At 41.5% G+C, this 24,543-nt stretch overlaps 1 protein-coding gene across 6 annotated transcripts in view; it reads right to left on the bottom strand.

The window, feature by feature from the left end:
- negr1 (neuronal growth regulator 1) overlaps window positions 1-24,543 on the bottom strand; it is a 240,512-nt gene that overhangs the window by 102,569 nt on the left and 113,400 nt on the right. For all 6 annotated transcript variants that reach the window (XM_034706749.1, XM_034706741.1, XM_034706724.1 and 3 more), the window contains one exon: window positions 18,274-18,512. In XM_034706749.1, the coding sequence (XP_034562640.1) occupies window positions 18,274-18,512 (239 nt within the window). The remainder of the gene's footprint in view (window positions 1-18,273; window positions 18,513-24,543) is intronic.

Raw genomic sequence — 24,543 nt, 5'->3', positions numbered from 1 at the left:
AGCACTCTAGGTTTGTATCAAGATGTGGCTACAACAAATCTTATCTTATCTTTTTTTTTTTAACCCTCCTATTAATTACCTGGACGCCAGTCTGATGTTATTAAATGTTTCATTCAGATGACAATGAAAACAAGCCAAGACTGACATTTGAAACCAAAATATAGGCTGGGGCCAGTGAAGTGTTAGTATTTCAGTTTAAAAAAAAAACCTTCAATAATCCACCATCAGCAAAGCTGCAGGATCATTGTATTGATTAACTATTTATTCAACTGACATATTTTTAAGGTTGCAAGGTTTATTAAGGTTGAAAGTTTCTAGTAAATTTCCATGGGAAGTTAAGCTGGGGAATTTTGGAAATATTCAAATTGGAAAGTTTTCATGGGAGTTATGGACATTTATGGGAATTAACTGGGAATGATAATTTAATGGAAAGGTATCAGATCCAAACATAAATATTTGTTTTGTTATAAGCAGACATCCATCTAAAATAGAAGTCATCTGTGCATGTGATGGAGGAATGCACAGTGCATGTAGGGGGTGTGGTCTAAATAGCCCTGCAGTAAGCAGTGTGCTATGTGCATGTGATAGAGAAATAGCATAGATATTCAACTGTACTTGCATGAAATCTGGTTGTTTCAGAGAGAGGATTATGTTAAAATATATTTTATCCAACTATATTTAAGTTCCCTATTAAGAGCCAACCTTCAATTTAGTGAATTCCTGCTTTATTCCTGTTTTTTCCAATAAATTCCCGTTAATTCCCATGGAAAGTTTCCAACTTTGAAAATTCCCGGCATTTTGGACCCTACTTATTGTTTCAGTTCTTCCTCAGACATCTTTGAATCTCAATTAATCAATCTGTAGAAATATCTTCCAATGTGCCTTTTAAACCTTTGTCCTGGAAACGAGAACTGAATACAGTTGATCTACTGTGGTGGGAAAAATGTATCCCAGTTGCCATTAGCACTAGTAGGATTATACAAGTATATATTGCTACTGACAGAACTGAAGCTACCAACAGATAATAATAGGATAAGGGGTTATAAGACAGAAATAAATGATGACAAATTATCAATTGTATGTAAGTCTGCAGGTGAACAATGTCTAATTGATTTTCCAAATGTGAATAACTCTAGCAGAGCTAGCACCACCAGTCTTCAGGTTGAAGTCTATATGTCTGTACACTACACATTGCTCTGGTGGAATTATTATATGCCAGTTCAACCAAACGCAGCCTGAATACAACTTTGTATCTATTTTCTAGATCAAAATACTGCCAAACTGCGCTGAAAGTGGCAAGTGTGTCTGGTAAATATCTTTTAAATGTTAAAATAAGCCCATAGAAAGAGACGGCAGTGAGTAGTCTCATCTTGGCAAATCTACTGTTTCATGTTTTGACTTCAGTGTTTTGCTGCTGAGATCAGTCTCGGAGCTTGGGGAGTTTTAAGGTGGGAGGCACCAAGGGCAGTTGGGAGACATGATGAGAGGCGAGCCGTCCTGGCTGGAGCGTTAGGACATGTCAGGGGCATTATGACCAGGCACGGGTGTAATGGGTGAAGCGTAAAATGTATTAGTCCCAGGAGGCATGCAGGGCCAGGTTGTTATGATATCTGGCTGAGAAAGGTATATGAAACAGTTACAGCAAGAGGTGTTTCTTTTCTGCAGCTACTTTCTCTATGCTTTATGAATGTAACCAAGGATTTAAAAAATGTCAGTGCATGTTGCTCTGGTCTATGTGCAGGCTTTGGACTGTGCCAATATTAGTCAGCACTTCAATGTGAAATATCTACAGGGGCAAACAGCTGAAGAAAACTACTTCTGTTGAAAAATATAGATTCATATTAACATGGTTCAAGACCTCTGAATTGTTGCTGTCATCACGTAGTATTTTTGCAACTCAGAAAAGGTCAAGGGTTGTCCTTATTGACTGCCATTTCCTCTGTCAAAAAAGAGGCACATTAGAGTTCTGTAGAAGGGCCAGTCGGAGAAGTAGTAATGGAAAAATGGCTGCAAGAAAAGTGACAAGTGTGGAGTTCAGACACAGGAACTCTCATGTCTGCATATTTGTGTAATAACGCAGACAAACAAACCTTGAAAAAACAACTTGATGACTGATTAATAATGAAGTGACTTTGAAGTGGTTTATTCAGTTGAGTTGTTAGGCTTGCATGGTATGATTACTTTGTAGTGCTAATGGAAGAGATTCTATGGAAATGTACATTATGGTGCATTAACCGGGACAACAGGTAAACATTAAAGTTGGTTACAACAGCAACAGTGTGAATGTGAAAGTGGAGCAGCTCTGTGAAAAGATAAGCTCAGGAAAAAAATGAAATGAAAGGTTTAATTATGGTCTATTCCAAATAAAGGTCAGGTTCTGTCGTCATTTCACATAAATTAACTCCTTATTTGAGAGGCTGATATTATCTTTGATTTATGTCTGATTGTTCCTGTTAAAATGATCGCCTTGATGACAGATTTACTCTTTTTAACTCTTACTACTTTAACAACCATTATTTTATTTACCAGCTGTGGATGCTTTTGAATGCACCATGACAACTTGCTGATTTAACCTTAATACTATGTCATTACTATCAGCAAAAGTGATTGATAGCTGATAAAAAAATGTTATTTTATTTACTTATTTACACATCGCTGAACACAAGCACAGGCATGGAGAAAAAAGGAACATAATTTAAGTAGGAGTGCTTCCAAGAAAATTCTAAGGAAGCAAAGTCCACATTTTCTGCTTTGGAGCAACCCCATTACTATAATGTGCGGCCCATTTTCATGTACAATAGTGAACATGTATTTGAAAGCACAAAGGGTACAAAAAAACCCATCACAATGCCGTTCTGTGTGAGTGAAGCAAGTCTAGAACCGTCACGCAGAGAGCAATCAAGCTTTCCATAATAGATCACTGTGGATGTGAGATTGAAAAAAAAGGGAAAAAGAGTGACATTTTAGGCTTTGCTGGTTGAAGCTGGAATAAATGTGCCACAGTGACAGAAAGCAGTCTACCTTCATGTTCAGTGATTTTAACCTGTCGAGACCAGTCGCCAAAATAAAAAAGTTACTCTCCATTCATGTTGCATCTATTCCCTCTCCAGAGAAGAGCGCTGAGTGAGCTGAGCGGCTGACCTTTGTCCTTGCTCATTTTAATTAACCATGGCTAATATCAGCTCTCTGTGATGAGGATTCACATTAGTGCGAGGGCACAAACACACAGTCGGATAAATGTGCATGCATGTCCTGTGTGCACACGCAGACACACAACGAAGGGCGAATTTACAAGAACTGAGATAAAGATTTGCAAACACACGCGCACACACACACACACACACACACACACACACACACACACACACACACACACACACACACACACACACACACACACACACACACACACACGACAATGATTAGTGGCTAACTAAATATCAGGGGCCATAATAGAAAATCTGTTCCTTTAGACACACTCATATTCTCTCTACACTTTCCCTGTACGACCAATTCCAGGCTGCGTTGTTTTAATGCATTATTATTCCACAGAGACTCTAAGTACACAGTTATTCCAGCGGGGATAGTTACACTGATTCACAATGCTCTTCTCACAACAGTGGAGCATCTTCCAACACATACAGTAATAAGGAAATATTGCATTAAGACAGGGTTGAAAACACTGGAAAAAAATAGGGGCAGTGTTGAGCTCGTTCATTGAACGCGCTCATATTTTGGTAAAACTGGCTATTGTTAAAATGTGAAGGCGTTTTATGAATGAATCTGGACATATTCTGATGGGCTTAAATCTTGTCTATCTTTAGGTTTTTGAGAATGGGGAACATTTCACTTTTTGTGTTTGTTTGTTCAGTGTTTCTTTAGCCCTTTCGTTTAATGGGATGTGTGAACTAGGGATGTACACAATTCATCGATTTAGCGATTAATTGATTGTAAAGACATTACTCGAAACACGCATTTTTATTTTCAATTTTCCGTCACATGGAACGGACATCATGTTGTCTCATATTACATTCAGATATCAGGGAGGTGTTTTAAGTTTAAAGCATGTTTCGATGGGAATCAGCTGCTTAAGGTGTTGCGCACAGCTGCTGCCTACTGCTGCCTACAACAACACAAAGGTTGACAACTTTAAACAGGACATTTCCCCACCTTTAGATACAAAGCCAACAGACTGATGGGAATTGCTAATACGCTATGTTTGCAGACCAGCAACATGAGAGCTGTCCGGGCTTTTCTGCCGCTGGACTGATAATGACCCGGTTGCGCTCCTGGCTGACACCTGACCGAATACACGTTTATTTTTCTCAATAAGAACGAGTAGACAGAAAACTGGACACTGTGAGTCTGAAGTACTTTTTGTTTATTATGAACCTTCACTTTATAAGACTATGTCCATGGAGAATATTTTTGAGCTTGATCGTTGATAATCAGTGTTAAACATGTACCCGTTTTCAATACCGTCAGTAATATGCATTTTGTTGATGTAGAAAATATAATTTTTTGGAAAAAAATGTATTTGGCATTGGAATAATAATGTTGTTTTTTCTTATTGATAAATCGATTATTGATCGTTATCATTTCCAAAAATCGATCACTGAAAATCCCTAGTGTAAACCATCTCACCCACTTTAATCAAGCAGATTCTCCCTGTGTATTTGGGTGTTAAAGTCAGGACCTGTAGCCAAATATTCAGCTGATAGATTGTACAGTGTGTTTCTGATGATTTTCTTGTCTTTTAAACTAGAAACCTATCTCTTATTCTATAGTAGAATACAGTATCTCAGAGACTAAAGGACCATCTTGGTGCAATGCATGTTTAAATCATTAAACAGTGAAGCTGTCCGTCTTGTCACTTCATCCCTCCATCCATTAACGTGTGCATGGCATATTGGATACATGTTTTAATGCGGTCTGTGAAGGCATCATGTTGCTGCCATCAGTGTTTTTAAGGTTGGTCCTAAGGTAGCCCCAAAGGACCATCACCCCCCTCAGTGCAACAAAATGCAGATATCCGTATTGTTTTTAATTGTTTTGCTAACCAAACTCCGAAAACCTTTGGTCTTGCCTCCCCATGCACACTCAGAACATGCATGAACTGAGCTAACATACCAGACAGGCCTCTATCTCATGCTCACATTAGTTTAAAACAGAGGAAGGTGCTTTAAGTAACAGTGAAAGTTAGTCACAACTTGTAATTGTACATGTTGATGTATCCGTCTCAGCACTATCATCTCTTTACCCCCCTCTTTCCAACCCCAACTCGGTTGAGGCAGATGGCTGTCTAACATGAGTCTGGTTCTGTTGAAGGTTTCTGCCTGTTAAAGGAAGTTTGTCCTTGCTGCTGCTTGCATGCTGCAAAGTGCTCTACTCATGGTGGATTAAGATGAGATAAGACTGAGTCTTACCCTGTCTTGCTGATGGGTTTTTGTTTATTATATAACATAGAGTGGTCTAGACCTCCTATGTTTGTAAAAGCGTCCTGAGATAATGTTTGTTGTGATTTGGCGCTATACAAATAAAGATTGATTGATTGATTGATTGATTGATTGATTGATTGATTGATTGATTGAGAGTACGGTCTAGACCTGCCGCGTTTGTAAAAGCGTCTTGAGATAACATTTGTAGTGATTTGGCGTTATAAAAATAAAGATTGGTTGGTTGGTTGGTTGGTTGATTGATTGATTGATTGATGTTACATTTTGCATCCATCTGCAGACCACTATTAACAAAACACAATTAAATCAAAACCCTGTCATTTATTTATAGCTCAGTCAAAACACAGTACTCAACACTCCTTTTTACTCACCGGGTTAGTCTGAATAGACGACAAGTTTTTCCATTTATGGTATACAGCAGCTATTAAATTTTGATGAAGGCCAACTTTTTAATATAATCCTTCCAAGCAGTATCAAAGGACTATAAATTTATGCCATCCTGTCTACACTGCTTTACATATTTCTCTAAGGAGATCTCATATTATACTGTAAGTCTTTTGTGAAAGGGGATGAACCGCTGGGGTCAGTCAATAACTGCACTCTGCAACCGTTTACACTGAAAATGCATGAACTGCAGATGTGTTGCATAAGGACAGCGCTGTGTGGATTTCAAGTTAATGGGATCAAGCCCAAACTCTCTGAGTGAACTATGATAATCACTTTGTAATCTGTGTTACAAAATAAAGTCGACACACCTGTGGGTGGTGGTCTAATTTTCTGTGAGGGCTACTCAGGTTGGAGAATGGCTTCCAGAGTGGTTCATTTTTACCACACTTATGGTCTATTACAGCAAATTGCTGCACCAATAGCAGCATTCTTTTTTTCATTTTTGGGGGAGTCGCAGACACTATTGACAAAATATCCTGCTATGTTTTAGTTTCATTGAAACATGGAGGACTAAATATCAAACTGATTAAGCTTCTCAACATTGGGTTTAGGAGAGAAATTGTGTTACCAATATGTTCACATGGCGCAATGTGTTTTTAATTGAATACAGGGCAAGGTAGTGTCAGGTTGCAATTAAGCTTAAACTTTCTAATATTGATAAAGCTAATAGTCAAGAGAGAAGCGGGGGAAAAATGTAATTAAGAAGGTGTTCTTCTGACAGGACTGTGTTTTTGGACTGCGGTCATGCGAAAATGAAATCTCTCTTAACACGCAGCAATTAATGAGAGGGAAAGAATCCTGGCATATTGAGAATAAACTGTGATTTGTGTGCCTGTTTCAGGCCGTACTCAGTGATTATTCTCTGTCTCTGTCCTGACATCAAAGAGAGGAGCAGCGACCTGGAGATTTACCCCCACAATTTCACTTCTTGCTGAGAAACACTCTTCCCAGGCTGACTCACTCCATGGGCGTGGGTGAAGAGGTTTTCACTGTAGATCCGCTCTGATCCATATTAATGTCCAAAGAGTTTTCATCACACACAGGATTATGCCTCACTTTTTTTTCTTTTCTAAAATGTTAACCTTACATCACGCTGAGGGGGTCATGTAAAGTCTTTAATAAAATCCTTTACTGCATCAAATCTACTTCCTGCTGGTTACTTCTATAATGTACACTCCTGTGAAAGTTGAGTAGTAGATTCAAGTAAGGAAAAGGTACTTTTTAAATCAAATCTATCCCTTAGATAAGATTCCTCAATATAAGCTTAACAACTTATCCTAAAGTTAAAGGATTTCACTGATGAAAGCTTGAAACACATTGCCAAGCTCATGCGAGCAGTTATTGTAGAGGGAAAGTGTGCCTCTTTCCTCCCTCCTTGCAGAGAGAAGATATTCTTAGATGAGAGGTGCTGTGCATATTTAATACATTATCACATCTACAATCTTAATTAACAGAGAGGGAGGGAGAAGAATGGCGTCTTAGGAGGAGGGGAGTCATGTGATGTGGAGAGGGGCAGATTGGGGCCTGATACTGATCTCTTATTCCTCTGTATCCTGCATCAGATAATGGTCAGGATAAGCTGTAAATAGGTCAGTGAATATATGGTGGAGATGAGGAAATGCAGATGAAGGAGAGAGGTACAGTAGAGAGGTAAAACAAAGAGGAAGGAGCTGCATTGATGTGGACCAGGAGTCAATAATGGACGGAGTTCAGAGGGTTGTAGGTGATGTCACTGATATCGCAGTATTCAATAATCAGCGCATGGCCACAAGGCAGAGCCCATTCAGTTTAATCTTGTTGAGTCGAGTATTTAAAGGAAGGGTTTAACTGATCAGCAGGTGCAAAATGTACCTGACAGGAAAAACACAGACCTTTAGTAATTCTGCAGACCCTGATGGCCCAGATGGTTATTGCTTTTGGCTGAGATTATTTGAAAGACCTGTTCCGGCACTGCACAGATTCAGGGTTGCGCTTTCAGACACATTCTATTTGGTTTTTGCTCTTTACTTCATTCAACTAAGAGCTGAGCAGAAATATGATGCATCTACAAATCACAGTTTTTCGCTCCTCACGGGCGATGGTTAATGGCAAAGAAGCTTTCGAGGGAGAGGCACAGATGCAAACGCCTAATTTATTAAGGTGACCCAAAGTCTCTGATGGGGACAAATGTCATGCAGAGATTAAATTGATCTGAGATGAGTGAGCAGTCACAGCCTCATCTAACCTGCTGCACTGCATAAAGCGACGTGCTATTTATGTGTTAGGAAGTGAGTTGTTAACTAGAAGCTGCTGTTGTAAAGGAGTGAGGAGAAACCCTGTGAGTTGTGATTAGACAGGAAAAGTTTTTTTTTTTTATCCTCGGCTACAAGAGCAAGAATGAATCCCTACTTCTCACTGCCATTATAGCACTCAGGTTTCTGCTGATACAGAAAAGGAGTGCAATTAAACTCAAAAAGGACACAGCACAAAAAAAGCAACACTTTTCTCTAAGTTTGAAGAACTTTCAGTGAGATCCCACAATCACGAAGTCCTCACTGATCAGGAACTTATGAATTTAAGAATTTATGAGGCAAAGTTCTGGGTATGTTTCCATCTCTGCCATCAAAGGAAGAGATTATGTCTTTCCTGCTACATCTCCATTCCTACATCTAAGCGTTCATTCAAACACAGGTTAATTATTAATATGCTTGATAGAACTGTTATGCCATGACCGAATCCACAAAAGCCATGTCAGACTGCTCACATAAATACACATTTCAGATAAGCATAATTGCTTGGAGGATCAGCTCGTCGGAGACCCTACCATGCACCTGAAATGGGTTGAGACCATTGCATATTTCCCTGCACATACAGTAATCCCTTCTTGCTCCCATTTTCTGTTTTCACTCGGTGTGGTGCACTGTCGAGCAAAGCAATAGTGCCAAAAAGATCCAACGCCATGAAATCCTTTTACTTCAACTGTAACATTCGTGTCGCAGCATTAATAAATGTTGTATGCTTGGACTGAAAAGCCCAGATTAAAGTGTCTGGGCGTTTTTTTTTTTCTTCTTCCAAGCAAGTCGTACTTTTCCTTTCAGCAAATGAGAAAAAAACAGCGTGCTCCCAGAAGTCTCTGCAACATGACAGAGCTGCTCCCCTGCTACATCTCATCTGTTAAAAAAATAAAATAAACCCTCTGTTCTCCATGAGTGGGCTTAAGCATGTGTACACAAGTGTCGTATGGTGACAGGTAATCATTCATAACACGCAGAGTTTTGACAGAGCAAAGAACAAATGATGTGAAGTTCTGGAGGTGTCACAACAGCACACGCGTGTCGCGGTTGTGCGTAAATAAAGAAATGACAGAGCGGCTGGCGATTAAATGAAGCAAATTTTCAGCTACCTTGAGTGCCCTGCGAGAGAAGACACCGTTGGCATTTATCAGCTGGAGTGACTCATCTGTGTTTCGAGCTTCTCTGCCTGCAGCTCACACTCAGATCACAGCTCTGTCTGAACGGTTGGCGACCCATTTGCCTTATGACTCAACGGTAACACATTTAGATGACACAATCATAACACCAGCGATCTTACTTACTGAGGATGGAGCCTGTAGCAGAGCACATTTATGGATCTGGATTAGGGATGTACATTTTAAGTATTTTCCTGGATCGACTTTTGGAAATGTTAACGATCAATTATCAATTAATCAATAAAAAAAAAAAACATTCTTATTAATATTATGTGAAAAACAAGGCCAAATACGTTTTTTCCCCCTTAATTATATTTTCTACAGCAACAAAATGCATTTAACTGACGGTATTGAATACGGGTACATGTTTAACACTGATTATCAACGATCATGCTCATAAAAATATTCTCCGTGGACATAGTCTTATAATGTGAAGGCTCATAATACTAACAGAAAAGTACATTGGATTCACAGTGTCCAGTTTTCTGCCTACTCGTTCTTATTGAGAAAAATAAACATGAGTATTCAGTCAGGTGTCAGCCAGGAGCGCAACCGGGTCATAATCAGTCCAGCGGCCCAGACGGCTCTGATGTTGCTGGTCTGTAAACATAGCGTACTAGCAATTCCCAACAGATTGTTGGCTGTGTATCTAAAGGTGAGAAATGTCCTGTTTAAAGTTGTCAACCTTCGTGTGGTTGTTGGCAGCAGTTGCATATTGATCTTTAAAAAGCGCAGACCTGACGCACAGCCATAGGTGAGCGTCTCCGCTGTGCGCAACACCTTTAACAGCTGATTCACATCGAAACATGCTTTAAACTTGTGTATAATATGAGACCACATTATGTTTGTTCCATGTGACGGAAAACTGAAAACAAAAATGAGTGTTTCGAGTAATGTCTTAATCAATTCATCCATTATCTATTAATTGTGTACATCCCTAATCTGGATAGTTCACTTTTTTCACACTGTTAACACATTTCAATCCCTATCTCAATGCCTCTCATCCAAAAACATACTAATTGATTGTTCCTCTGTCTTCAAGGCCCTGGGTTGTAAATGTGAAACAAAGCTGTAGGTTTTCAAACAGTTGAATAATGTTGGGGTCAGACAACACAATCTTTCTGTCTGTTAAGATGGTCACCAAGTCAGAATGGGCGATCACAGAGCCATACAGTCATGCCGAGACTTGACAACAGACAGCACAGGCTACACAGTGGTACCCAGCCAATCATCATGAAGGAAGAGGGGCTGGGCTGGATGACACCTGGAAATGCCAACAGCAGTTACTCACTTGGCTGACTGCTATATCTCTTTTTTAAGTCTGTAGTGGTAGTCCCTCGATGACACATCATAAAGGCAGGGATGTTGTTGCCACAGATCCGTCTAACAGCACCAACTAAATCACTTCTTTTGCTTCACTATGTTGTTTGTTTCTGCTCGTGACTTTTGTATGTTTAGAGCGCTCTTTGCTCTCGTGGTCAACATCACTGACATGAAGGAACACATCATAGAAGACAGAAAGGAAATCAAACACGCCAGACTTTCTGTCTGGAGACACCCCAGATGTGGCATTGATTGTTGTTCATTATGACACACTACACAGGATAGAACAATCTATTTTCAGGGCCAATAAGTCACAAATCCCTACGTGTGCTATAACAGGCTATAATCACGTGTATAACATGTGTGAACTCAGCATGAAAGTGTTGTCTCTAAGTTTTAATGAGTCTGAAAAAAATAATCAATTAACTTGATGACGCCATTTTTCTGCAAGTAAATCCCACATCTTACAGAAGCTACAGTCCAAGAAGCGAGCAGTCCAAGGCAGGTGCTTCAAATCCAATAGAGGGCCTTTTGTGTCATGTCATCCCCCACTCTCCTTCCAGTGTCCTTCTCTATCATTCACTTAACTTTCAAATAAAGACAATAAAAGCCCCTCAAAACATGTACTCTGCATACAAGTGTTGGGCTTCTCTTGCCAAACCTGCCAATGTGCTCCATATTTTTACTGTAGAACAAGTTTTGTTCCTGTATCAAACTGTTGCCAAATCTTCTCCACTAGGTCACATCCGTCTGGAATTCTGGCCATTGCAAAAACATATTATAGAGCTGACAGCTGGCACATTAGCTTCGGTTTGATTGTGGCCATATGGCCAGTGATGAGGAGCTGCCATGACCTGAAACACCCCTGGTCGGATTCCCATTACAGAATGTTCTTCAAAAAGCCAACATCTACTAAAACATGAAGGTCCTCTAGTGACCATTACTGCCTGCCAGGCAGCTGCCTGTCGTTCATCACGTATGTTTACAGGCATACTGCACCTGTAAAATGCAGCTGAAGCAGAGGCAAAGTGGCATTTAGTTTAAGCCAAAGCAGCTCTGTGGATGGCTGTGTCATTAATTGTAACTCAGTCACTGCACAACTGAGTCTCTCTCAGGGCTGAACATCAGGAAAGACTTTCACTGTGTTAATGGAAGAACAATGGGCTGGTTTGGACAGCTGGAGCACAATGCGTTACAATGAATAAACAAGTGGACATGGACAGGGTTTAATAGTCAATGTTGAAAAAGAATCCATCCAAGAAGTTTCTGCCCCTTGACTTGCACTTAAAACATATCAGCCATATTATATCATTAAGCACACAATTGAGCATTTAGGCCTTCCTTTTGGGCTACAACTTTTTTCTTTGGGACCCCCAAAACTCACTGACTGTTGTTACCTTTTGATACCAGAGTTCTTTTTTCCCCCTCATATTGTCCTTTATTGGATTTTTCCAAATATGGTAACCTCTCTACTAATAGTAGAAAAACCATCAGTCCTTTTTCATTAAGCTCATCAAACCTTGAACACTTACCCTTTCATTATGAAGGCCTACTCATGCCATATAACCATTGTGACTCACACTATACTTCGATGATTAACAGCTTAACTTGACACTTATTATTGTATTACCTTGTACAGAGAGGATCCTTAACATTCTGTCCTTTTCACTGAATAAAATAGCAACAACACTGATTGTAAGGATTAGTTTTGGTTGGATGGTTGGGTTTTCACAGACTGACATTACCACTCACAAGGAGGAAATGAGGGCAGAAAAGAAAGTAGTGTACAAAAGGAGGGTTGCTTGCTTGAGGGAACTTAAACAAGACATTATGCTGTTGATGGACACATTGGCAGTGGCGGAGATTGCCCCTCTGACCTTCGCACTAACGGACAGTCGCTTCAACCACAAAACAGAGCCGGTCTCTGACAAGTTGACAGGGGCTGATAGAGAACTGCTTTTATATTCAAGGCATTGAGCTGTGTGCTTTTCATCCATCAACAAACAATACAGATATTCAAGTGTTTTAACCCAAGATTCCTTCCACCATTAAGAGGGGTTTCATTCTGTGACCCTCTGATAATGGGACAGGATCGTTAACCATTTCTAAGGTGAGTGTGTTGAGTTGCTCTCTTAACATAAGCCAAGTGCCTGCCAGTTTAATAGACAACCTCATAAACAACCACAATAATCAAAAGGCACTGAGGGCATGCTCAAACCCAACACAGCACCAGCCTCCTCCCACTCAGTTTTATAAGTTCACTGCAAGAAGATGGATGTTGACGTATGATAGCCAGGAGCTTAGAGAATCTAGAATAACAAAATGAGCCGAGGGCAAGCTGCTTTCTGGCTTATTGCTTATGGTTTGAATGTTTTCTTAACAGTTATGAACACCATGACTTGTTTTTAGCTCTACTGTTCAGACTCGTCCCTTTTTTGTGACAGACTTGTGTTTTTGTGTCTGAGAAGGACGAAATAAGACATACATAATTTCAATTATGGTTTAGACCAGACAAACAAACTGCAGGTATTATAACACCTCTTAAGAAATTTTTCATACACACACTCCATATGTCATATCGCCAACACCAGCTGGAGAGCTGTTTTCCACTTACGCACTTCAGATATCACAGCTCACACTTCTACAAGCAGTGAGTCTGACCTCTAACTCTTCTATTAATACTATGCTGCCCGTGTGGAAGTGTGCATACTGCTACATTATGTTCATTTGAAATCAATTGTAAACAGAGCTTTAAACAGAATAAGAGTCTGTTTTTACTTTGTAATGTGTCTGGTTTCTGCTCAGGGATAGTACAAAGGTGTTAATTGTGGGGAAGGAATGCAAGCTTTCACACTTTAAAATTGGAATAATTCACTTAAAAACAAGAGACAAGAAAGTATGTCTTAATAAGACAGGTTGTCTGATAGTCACGTCCTCTAAGACTAACATATGTACCTAGATACACTTTATAATTGGACCATGCTTTAAATCTATGCATTAGCTTATCTTTAAGTTTTGTGGTGCGCACACTAGGGGTGTAACAATTCTTTTTAACAACGGTTCAATTCGTATCATGATTTGTGGTGCCCAGTGTAACTGCGAAAAAAATACCTTGATATTAGACAGTCCTAGATTCCTGTTGTTGCCGTGATGTTTTTCACCCAAGCCGAGTTTTGGCCTAGTCTCTGACTAAACATGCTGGCGAGGCATGAGGCTTCTGCAGAGCTGATGTTACCTTGCGCTGCTGCAGCAGGAACTCTGCAAGCGGTGCCTGGATGGTCGGCGTTGTGTGAAATCCCATGGCGCCTTAAGGCTGATTTATACTTCTGCATTGAATCAACGGCGTACCCTACGCCGGGGATCCGCGTAGCTCCCGTACCTACGCCGAGGCCTACGCACGTAGCTGACGTGCACCTCCTCCAAAATGTAACTCCCCGTAGAGCCGACGCAGACCTCAAGCCCTGTGATTGGTCCTCCCGGTGGCTTTGTATTTCCCGCATTTACAACACTTCCGGGATCCCGGACATCGGTCGCACATCGGCTGTGGATTTCATCTCCTCCTCTCTATTCTTCATGTAATCATGTCTGTATGATAAACAGCAACATGTATCAGCTGTAGATTAACATAACACGCTCTGAATCTCTGTGGGAAAGTAAACAGTGATCGTAGCGGGGCAGGAAGCAGGCGACCGGCTATCAGAGAGACCGCACTGCCCTCTAGTGTTTCGGCGGAGAATTGCTGCGCGACACAGACACACCGACGCACAAGTATGTGGGGCTCAAGTCCGCGTCAGCCCCTGCTGTGTAGGGGAGACGCAGAAGTATAAATCAGCCTTTAGTAGGTGGTTGGAAAATTTGTGGTGTTGCCGTGGTACTTTTCTTGACCTTTACATATCCTACGAACAAGGGCTGAACGATTAATCAAATCAAAAAACCGACATTGCAATGTTGTAGAATGCAATTTTTAAATCGCAAAGGATGCGCTTAAAAAAAAAAAAGTTTCATGTAGACAGATGCAACCTTACGTGACTTGCATGCAGTAGGTGGCGGTAATGCAACTTTCAGATGGTCTGCAGACGGCCAAAAATCTCAGGAGAACGAGACACGTGCGAGCAGGGGGTGAAGAAAACAACTTCAGCACGCTAAGTTTTGATTTGTTGTTTTGTTGTTGACATCTTTAAAAATGGTCTCAGCAGAAGAACCGATCATATTGAGGCATACAAAATAATCAAGACGCTGAATATCAACATGTGGAGCAGGCTTATAAATAATCTCCGCAGACACAGAGTCAGTGAAGACCTAGACAACATGTGGATTTACTGCAACAGGACAACTGAACAGAATCATATTTTAGACTCACAGTGTCAAGTTTTTTGTCTACTCGTTCTTATTGAGAAAAAATAGCATGTTTACGTGGTCAGTTGTCAGCCAGGAGCGCAACTGGGTCATAATCAGTCCGGCAGCGGAGAAAAAAAGAGACCTGTCACTCAGCCGCAGCCCCCAGCTGAGCGTCTCCGCTGTGCGCAACACCATGCTTTAAACTTAAAACACTTGTTTGGCAGAATTTTATTAAGTAGTTGTGGTGAACGCTTACAAGACTGCAAGTCAAAGTATTTAGTAAGTTTACAACTGTAATTCAAGTAGATAAAAATTGAATATTGTTTATTATAATACAGATTGATTTATTGCTTGTGTTTGTTGAAAAATACATGAAGAGGACCTTGAAAAAATAATCGCATATTAAATCGCAATGCAATATTAAGGAAAATAATCGCAATTAGATTATTTACCAAAATCGTTCAGCCCTACTACAAACAGCGAGCAACTTATTCAGAACATCTCCGTCTTTGCAAAAGCCAAAGTGTTTCCACACGCTGGACCGCAATGGTGGCTTGATCATTTCTCGCTTGCTGGCTTCTCCTCTGCCGTCCGCCATGCTATGTTCTGTTGTCTGCTGGAGCGTGGCGATGACGTCACAGACAGGCAGCCTGAATTGAGTAACGTTTAACGTCTTTATCATTAAAAGTGCAAAAAAAAAACACATCCATATAAAGTCTGCCGTGCTTAAATCCAATGCGTTATTTCCTAGTATCGATACAATCGATTTATTACCTTTTAAAACAATGTTAGATCGATACATGTCGTCCGGAAGGCCAACTTCCCGAGCACAGATCGATGTAGTCGGATCCATAGACTGTATAAAATATGGACGTAGTATCTGTGACGTCACCCATCTGTTCCTGAGAGCTATTTTGAAGCAAATCGACGGCAGCAGCCATATTGGTAATGCGGAACTCAACCAGGCAGAGTGTGACGTAGTGTGAGCCTCTTAGCCAATGGCTGTGTGTTCCCGACCGGGAGTCACGTCAGTCATGTCCTTATTTGGGCAAAACTCGTAATCTTAATATCTTCTTAACCGTCATGTTAGAAAAAAATTCACCCCCCATACAGTGTGTGCCATTAGAAAGATTAGCTTTGTAGGGCGAAGACGTTTTTTGAACCAGGCTGTAAACATGTTTATTAATGCTGCAAAGATCGTCTTTTTCCCATTCATATCTATGTGGTTTCCGGTGTTTCTGCAGCCAGCCTCAAGCGGATTTTCGATGTATTGCAGTTTATAGCACTTCCGCATTGGCTTCATCATTTGAGACCAGAGTTTGCCTCTTGAGTCGGATCACAGGAATATAAATTGATACATCGATGTAGTAGATAAATCGTTACACCCCTAGCGCACACATGAAACACTCATCAACACGATGAATCAATTAACTATATGTAAAAGGGTGTTTCTATTCAATAGAAAACACTAATCTATTGTAGTGTTGTGGCCTCCTTCACACCGATACAGTGTTTTGGGGTGTCTGAAAACACAAACACGTCTTCTTGTGTTTTTGTACCACTCTCTTGAAGAGCACTTTGATGATTTTCAGTGTTGTTTTATTACAAATACTATATATACCGCCAACTACTGGCCTGGCATGCAAACTTCAATGCTTTCAGTTGTTTTTTGCAGATACTTATGCAAACATATGATACTTTTGAAAACACAAAGGAAAGACTTTTTAATTGGGCTGATCTTGTCAAAACAAGGCCTAACCACATTTTTATAGCATAAAGGAAGTCATTATACCTAAACTTCTCAGAGACATGATTTTTTTTTTTACATAAATCAGTATGATACAACTCACTCTAATGACAGAAACCATGTCAAAAATGGATTTTACCTGAATTTTTATTTTAATGGTTGACACATTTCCCATCTGTTTAAATGGAGAGGGCTTGGTGTATGACCTTTACTGTATCCAGTCAGTAAGGGGAGCTCTAAATGTTTTGGCCTCACTTTGTGTGGTTGAGATGTCATTCATCTTTTTGTATATTGCACAGTTAAAACTCGACCCATTTGTTCCCATATGTTGATATGTTAAAAACGTTATTTCAAGCCGCTTTGCTCATTAATGTAACTGCTCTTGATAGCTCTGCTCTTCTTTGCTTGTTTGTTTAGCTTCACTTATAACCATTGACCTATTCATTCCTTGTTTGTTTTTTGAATATGCATTTATGCTGTTACAAATGTACTCTCAGTGTAATTTAAATAAGTGCATGGCCTCCATGATTCTGTGAGATAAATTGAATGAATAAAAACATAGAGAGAAATAGCCCGACATTCTGAGGATGGGTTTTCAGTGTCAATGTGTTCCCGTCACTTATGCACTGTCAGATGTTTCAGCATACAAACTGAGCCACCACCCATTTACCCCAACAAGTTATGATGTGGATACTGCCTTCAATTTGCTCTCTGTGCTCACAACAGGCTTCTTAATGCCCAATAAAGCCCAAACACCCCTATTGACCTTGACGGGAATGAAGATCCTCAAGATGACGCCCAATTAACACAGTCTCTCAAGGGCTCAATCCAAGTTTTATTACATAAAAGGCTGACACTCAAACCTTAACAACCTGCTAACCAAAGCAATGACACAAACAGCATATCAATAACCAGAGAAACTCGGTAAAAGAAGTCCTAAGAATCAAGTTATATTTTGTTATCTGCTGAGACAAAACCCAGGGAGGCTTGATTAAAGTTACACTACTCTGCCTCGAGCCTTTCAAACCAACAAGCTTCTACTTTGTGTTGCATAGCCTACAGGCACAAAATGTACCCCACCATGTCAGTTTGCCTCCACAGAAGAAATTTCTCTGCTGAAAAGATTCGGTTTTATTATGTTACACAAAGCAGAGTGACTCAAGCTCTTGTTCTTACAGCATGTGTACCAGAATGACAGACATTTTTCTAAAAGCACAGATGGTGCCCGATACAACGGTGACCATTAGGTGCATGAACAACACAGGAATACTGTCGCTATGGAAATTATGTGGGCTAAATGGTACGTGTAATAAAAAGGAACAAATAAGACATTAGATTAAAAAAAGGCAAAGGAGGACATACATCTGAAAGAAGAGAGCACAGCAAGGATCTTTCAAAATATCTGACCCAAATAGAAGACAGCATGCCTTGTAAAGGCGCAGGCGGCTGAAATCCTTCACAAAGAGAAGGACACAGACACATGTTTAAAAACGACAAGAACTATGTCTACTTACCTTTTACAATGAGGTTGAGGAGCTTTGGCCGTGGATTGCGCTCACTCTGGATCGAACACGTGTACTGGCCGTCATCAGTTACATCCACTTTCTGTATCTGAAGGCTGTACTCGTGTTTGTCCCCAACGCTGGACACAATGGACACGCGAGGGTCCACGGACCACTTGTCGTTCCCTGCGAATATGATGCTTGAGCGGTTCAGCCAGGCTCCTTTAGAGATCCCATCCAACAGGTAGCACCTGAAGAGACAAGAGAAACTATGGTTAGAGAAGCCAGATGTAACTGAACAAGGTGTCTTCTGAAGAATAACCTCTGCTATAGCAGAAAAGTCAGTCTCCAAATACAGGTTTAGAGGTCAAATGTAAACAAATCATCCTAACACTGGATTTCTAAAAGCAAGACTAGAAAGCAAATAGACCAAAGACAGCATCCCATTTTTAGTAGTGAGTCAGATAGTGAGTCATAAAAGGCTTTTAGCAGGTGAGAGTGGCCGTTACAGCTCTTTTAAGACTTGATCTGGCAATCTCTTCAGTAGCAAACACTATTAGGAGTTGTTGGCCAAAGGACAGGTCTTCTATTAATGTTGGACCATGTAGGTGGGTAAAAGAAATTAGTTCAAGAGTGCACCTCGATGTATTTGCCTTTATTTTTATTGATAAGTCAAAGGTGTGGTTAAGCAGATATGCCATAAAATAGAGAGGGCAAGACACACTTTTAATGCCATTATTTATCTAAACAGAGAGTTGTGTCCTTCACAAGTGTGATCATTATACCAGAATGAAATGTGAGGGGAGGTATTTCATTGTTTTACCAATTTTACCAAAAAAACAACGGTACCAGCATCATTTTTTCCGTAAAACAATGGCACTACACTAGCTGAAGTGTCACGGCTCAGGCTGTGGCAGTGCTTATCTCCTAGTTTCACCCCTCTCTGCCTTTGTCCCCTCCTCCCCGTGTGTGTGGTGTAGGTGTGGCTCAGTGCTGCTGCGTGGGGACACACCTATGAGCATTCTCAATCTGTGCTACTACATGCTCCTCCTGCCACTTCAGTGCCAGATAATTCCTTCCCCACTGGTGACTGTAACAAGCATCCAGTTATTGTCCAGTTATTGAAGATTGGTCTGTGTCCTGATTTTTTCCCATGTGCCGGTGTTTTTTCTCTTTCAAGTGAAGCAGTCTCTCCACACCAGGTTTTTCGCCAGGCCAGCCTTTCGAGGCCAACGTTTTGGATTTTCCTTTTTTCAGTTTTGTGAAAATAAACTGACTTTAATCTCAACTGTGTCTCTGTCTCAGCTTAAGGTCCCACAACTGAGAACACACCCTGACATAAAGTTGCATCATGACACAAACATGCGCCATCATAAGACTGATTTGTATTCCTGCGTCAAATTGACGGCGGAGCCTACGCCGGGGGCCAGCGTAGCTCCTGTACCTACGCAGAGGCCTACGCACGTAGCCGACATTCACCTCCTCCAAAATGTAACTACACGTAGAATCAGTGCAGACCGCAATCCCTGTGATTGGTCCACTCAGTGCCATTGTGTTTCCCGCATTTACAGTACTTCTGGGATCCCGCACATCGGCCGCACATCGGCCGCACATCGGCCGCACATCGGCCGCACATCGGCCGCACATCGGCCGCACATCGGCCGTGTATTTCAACTCCTCCTCCTTATTCTTCCCGGCAATCATGTCTGTATTGTTACTTTATAGGCTCTTGTTTGCTTTATATATTTTTTTGCACTGTCTACTTTGCTACTGTGACACTTTCGATTATCTTATCTTATCTTATGATAGATAGTAACATGTATCAGCTGTAGATTAACATAACACGCTCTGAATCACTGTGGAAAAGTAAACAGAGATCGTAGCGGGGCGAGAAGCAGGTGACCGCTATCAGAGAGACCGCACTGCCCTCAAGCATTTTGGCAGAGAATTGCTGCGTGACACGGACACATCGACGCACAAGTATGGGGTGCTCATGTCCACGTCAGCCCCTGCTGCGTAGGGGAGACGCAGAAGTATAAATCAGCCTTTAGCCACCATTGCAACCTGACAGGACCATGTATTAGCCTCCACTTATTGTGTATTGCAAGTTGCTGCTTTTCTGCACATATCATGCTGCTACATAGCAACATGGAACAGGCTGACCGCTCAACTTCTTAACAGCTTTTCTCCCTCATTAGGTCAAAGCCAAGCATGTAAAGAACACACTGGTTTACCATGAAGGTAATAACCCTTGTGGAGCGCTGGTTCGATTGAAAAGACTCTTCAGCTGAAGATAACAAGCAACCCGTGGAGGTGGGTGGCACGGCTACAGGAGAATTGGTTGCAGGCGATGGGTCAATATATCAAAGTCATCGTAGGTGGAGCTCAACTACTGTACCTGTAGCTGGAAGGATTGGAAACTCCACATAGCATAAACTGGAAGAAGAGCAATGTAGCTTCAGAGGACAGTTTAAATATTTTCTCCCAAGCAGTTGACCTCTGACTGCATTATGATGGGGAACATCTGTGATGAGATTTCTTTAAAAAATGCTTAAAGCTAATATTTAAATATAGTTTCTTGCATCGAATGCTTGTGAGTGCAATATTATGTCATTGTAATATATCTTATGTTAAAAGATGCAGGATGCGGGGCACTGGTGGTCTAGCGGTCTAAACGCCCCACGTACAGAGACTACAGTCCTTGTCGCAGGGGTTGCTGGTTTGATTCCCGGCCGGTCAACCATTTCCTGCATGTCCTCCCCCACTCTCTACTCCCCACATTTCCTCTCTCTCTTCAGCTGTCCTATCAAATAAAGGCAAGAAGGCCAAAAATATAACTTTAAAAAAAAAAAAAAAAGATGCAGGACTCAGATGGAGTCGATCTTCAAAATACCTGCACAGTGCGCAAGGGAAACAACAAAAACAACACTAGACACTAAGGGCATCAGACCTGAGGTGCAGACTAGAGGCTGACATTTTTTCGGGAATCCCACGGGTCACGGGATTCCCGCGGGATGGGAGTCAAATTTGCTATTAATCACGTGAGTGGGACGGTACAGGATAAAAAATGTAATGGGAGCAGACGGGAGCGGGAAGGTCTAGAGGGACTGTTGAGAGGGTCTTGCTTGTGACAACAAGAAGTTTTCTGGGTTCACTGTGTTTAAACTGCAAACATTAGCTCGCAGTTTACACACCTGCACCACCAGATAACGTGGGAATCTCTCCTGCTCTCCAGTTTAGCTCTAAAGTTTCTCCTCTTTTTCCTCCGGTGTATTGAATCACCTTTTCCTCTGGCTCATAAAGGTGTCCACGTGTGTCCGCAGTAAACGGCATGACATCGGCGCAGTCAGAATCTTTCATTATTAAGTTTCAGTCAGACAACTCACGTTTACTTAAGCTGGGGTTGGTAGTCTCGGAAAACTAGCATGAATTTGAATGTAGCATTTCCTCATGACTCCGTCTAACCTCCCCCTCTTCCTCTCGGAGCTCCTCCAAAACGACGTCCCCGCTCACATGCACGAGCGCCGCTGATTTGCAACCATATGATCGTGACTGATTTAAAACCGGTCAGCACCAAAACATTATCATAGTGAAAGTTAAAAACACAAACAAACATGGCTGCTGTTAGCACTCTTAACTGTCATGCTAGCATTACCCAGTTGTACTGGTGACACGATATCAGGAGAAAAGTTGTAATACATATAATACTGTAACAGCTCTACTGTTTGTTAACCGTGTTCAGTGTAGATGTTCTTAATTCCTGCAGTGTTGACAGTTAGTGAAGGCATCAGGAGAGGTGTAGACTCAGAGTGTGCGAGTAGAGATAAGAGAAGTTTTTCATTCATTCAAACATTGATTGTTGCTTTGTTGGTTGGCGTGCTCCCGGCTGACAGAGACAGGTTATTAAAACTTAACGTGTTCACGAATTGGCTCGTCATCCCTACAGCGTCCGGATGGACGCTACAACATATACATTTCTGTAGGACTTACTGAATGTATTTAATTATTTTGCTTGTCAGAGCCCCCGTGGTGAGAGCTTTTTAGACTCTGATCCGGACTACAGTCCTAAGAAAAGCACCTTATCGGGTCAGAGGGGACAGGCCCGAGGTCGAGCAAGAGGGGCAGTAAATAGAGTCAGGGGAAGTAGAGGCAGGGGACGAGGAGTACACGTTGGGGAAATGTACCCGCAGGAGGCGGGCCCAAAAACGGTGATTGGTTGGTGTTTTCCCAGGTTTACTCCAGCTGTATGTAGCAGCTTTTTTTCACTCTTTTTAAAGAACACATTATGTATTAATTGCCATCGGGACATAAAGATCATTTTAACCAGTATAATAAAAAGTGTATCTAAATCTGACTACCGACCCCAGCTTTAAGATAAAGTGTATTGCAGTGTTTGGCGTATGAACCTCATTACTTCTCGTAGATTATTTAAATGCAGACATTTAGGACTAATGAGATAGGACTAACCCCCCTCGAAGCCCGCAAGTGGATGCCGGGGAGGAGGTGGGTATGAAGTTTGCACACAGCATTGAGCAGGACAGCAGGAGCACTGGCAAAGCAGAGGCAGAGACAGGGAGACTAGCAGCTTAAATAGACCACCAAATGAGAGGATGTTGAGATCAGCTGATAGGGAGGATGATGACGTGTCAGTATGAATGAGCGCAGCTCAAGTTGTCTGCCTGAACTAGCTTCCAGGCGGCGCTCCATTTAGTTGTACTTTTATGACTTTGAAGCTGCAGACCTGAACAGCTGATCAGTGCGCAGCAGGCAGAGGAGCACGTCTGTGTTGCATCTGCAAATAATGCAAAAACGAACAGGTTTTCTGATGTGAAGTGAAAGTGAAGTGCTGACAAAAATTACAAGTGGAGCATACATTTAAACCGAGATGAGTGCTCAGGTCTTACTTTTCCAAAACTCAGGTACAGTATGTGAATAGTGAAGGTAATGCCTTTAAGCACTTTTGTTCCTTGAGGTATGTATTGAAGAGAAAAATGGGAGCGGTACAGGAGTCATTCTGAATGGGAGTGCGACTAATTACCGGGAGTGGGACTGGACAGGTTTTTTTTTTTACTCCAGCCCGGTATTGGGACGGGAAAATATCTTTTTCTGTGGGAGTGGGATGTGACAGGAGTGAAAATCCACTTCTGTGTCCCCCTCTAGTGCAGACAATGTTGAAAAACTCTCCATGTGACCATTAGATCAAAACCAAACATCCAGTCAAAGCATTACATTTTGCTTATAAGCAGTCCCCCACCTCTCGCTCTGAATGGATCATGCTCTCGGACCTGATTCTCCTCCTGTGTGACCATTACTGAGGCCCACACAATTTACTTCCAGAGCTAATTGTTATGGGTCAGTAAACTGTACAGCATGATGAGGCCAGGGTCACCATTGTCATCTGGCAGTTATGTTACACATCATTGTAGCTCTGTTTGGACTTAGAACAATCACATCATATTATGTGACAAACGCCGTAATAATGAGCAGGAAAAGAGGCAATCAAGTTTAGCTCTTTAGCTGCTCTCAGCTTGCCATGTAAACCGCCTGCCCCAGTCGGAAAGCCACCGAGGAAATCAGTTTGGCTCCAACCTCAAAGCTCTTTACCCTCCATGCCAACAAAGTGTCTGTCAGGAGAGCGGGTAGAGAACAATGGTCCAGTCCAGGCTGCTCTGCCCCAACAGAAGCCATGGCCCTGGAGGTATTGTGACAAATAAGTGGCAAACAATGGAGGATAGAGAGTAATAAAAGCAACAAAAGAGAGAAGTCCAGGTCTTTTGGAGAGTCCACATGGACCTGTCGGTTAGTTAGCCCATTGACCACCTGAGCCGCGGTGTTCCTTGCCCCCCGGCAAGATTAACTGAAGGAGCCTCAAGGCGAGTTTCACTCCTTTTTCTCCTCCTATTTTTGTGGACAAAATAAGAATGCACTGGATCTTAAATAATTCAAGGACAACAGATTATTTATCCATCATTTTCAGACAATAAGATCCATGGGCTTCAAGAGCAAATTTAGCTCCCAGGGATTTGAAAGAACGCAACTATGAGCTGCAGTAAATCATATTAATAAGACATAAATAAAACTACATTTGAAAGCATGTCCCTGCCTGTGTGTGTAACAGCTTTCAAGTGAAGGGAGGCTTACTGCCTGAATCACAAGTGACTAATAACTTCACACATTTTTCGTTAAGCAGCTGAGAGTGCATTCTCAGAGCCTGAACATTAAACACAATGCTCCTGTGTCCAGAGCACAACCACTGATGTGATCAACTTGTCAACAGCTCGC

Source organism: Notolabrus celidotus, chromosome 2, assembly GCF_009762535.1.
Source record: "Notolabrus celidotus isolate fNotCel1 chromosome 2, fNotCel1.pri, whole genome shotgun sequence".
In the NCBI taxonomy this organism is placed as follows: domain Eukaryota; kingdom Metazoa; phylum Chordata; class Actinopteri; order Labriformes; family Labridae; genus Notolabrus; species Notolabrus celidotus.
The sequence above is the reverse complement of the archived record's forward strand: the minus strand, read 5'-3'. Positions and strand labels throughout refer to the sequence as shown.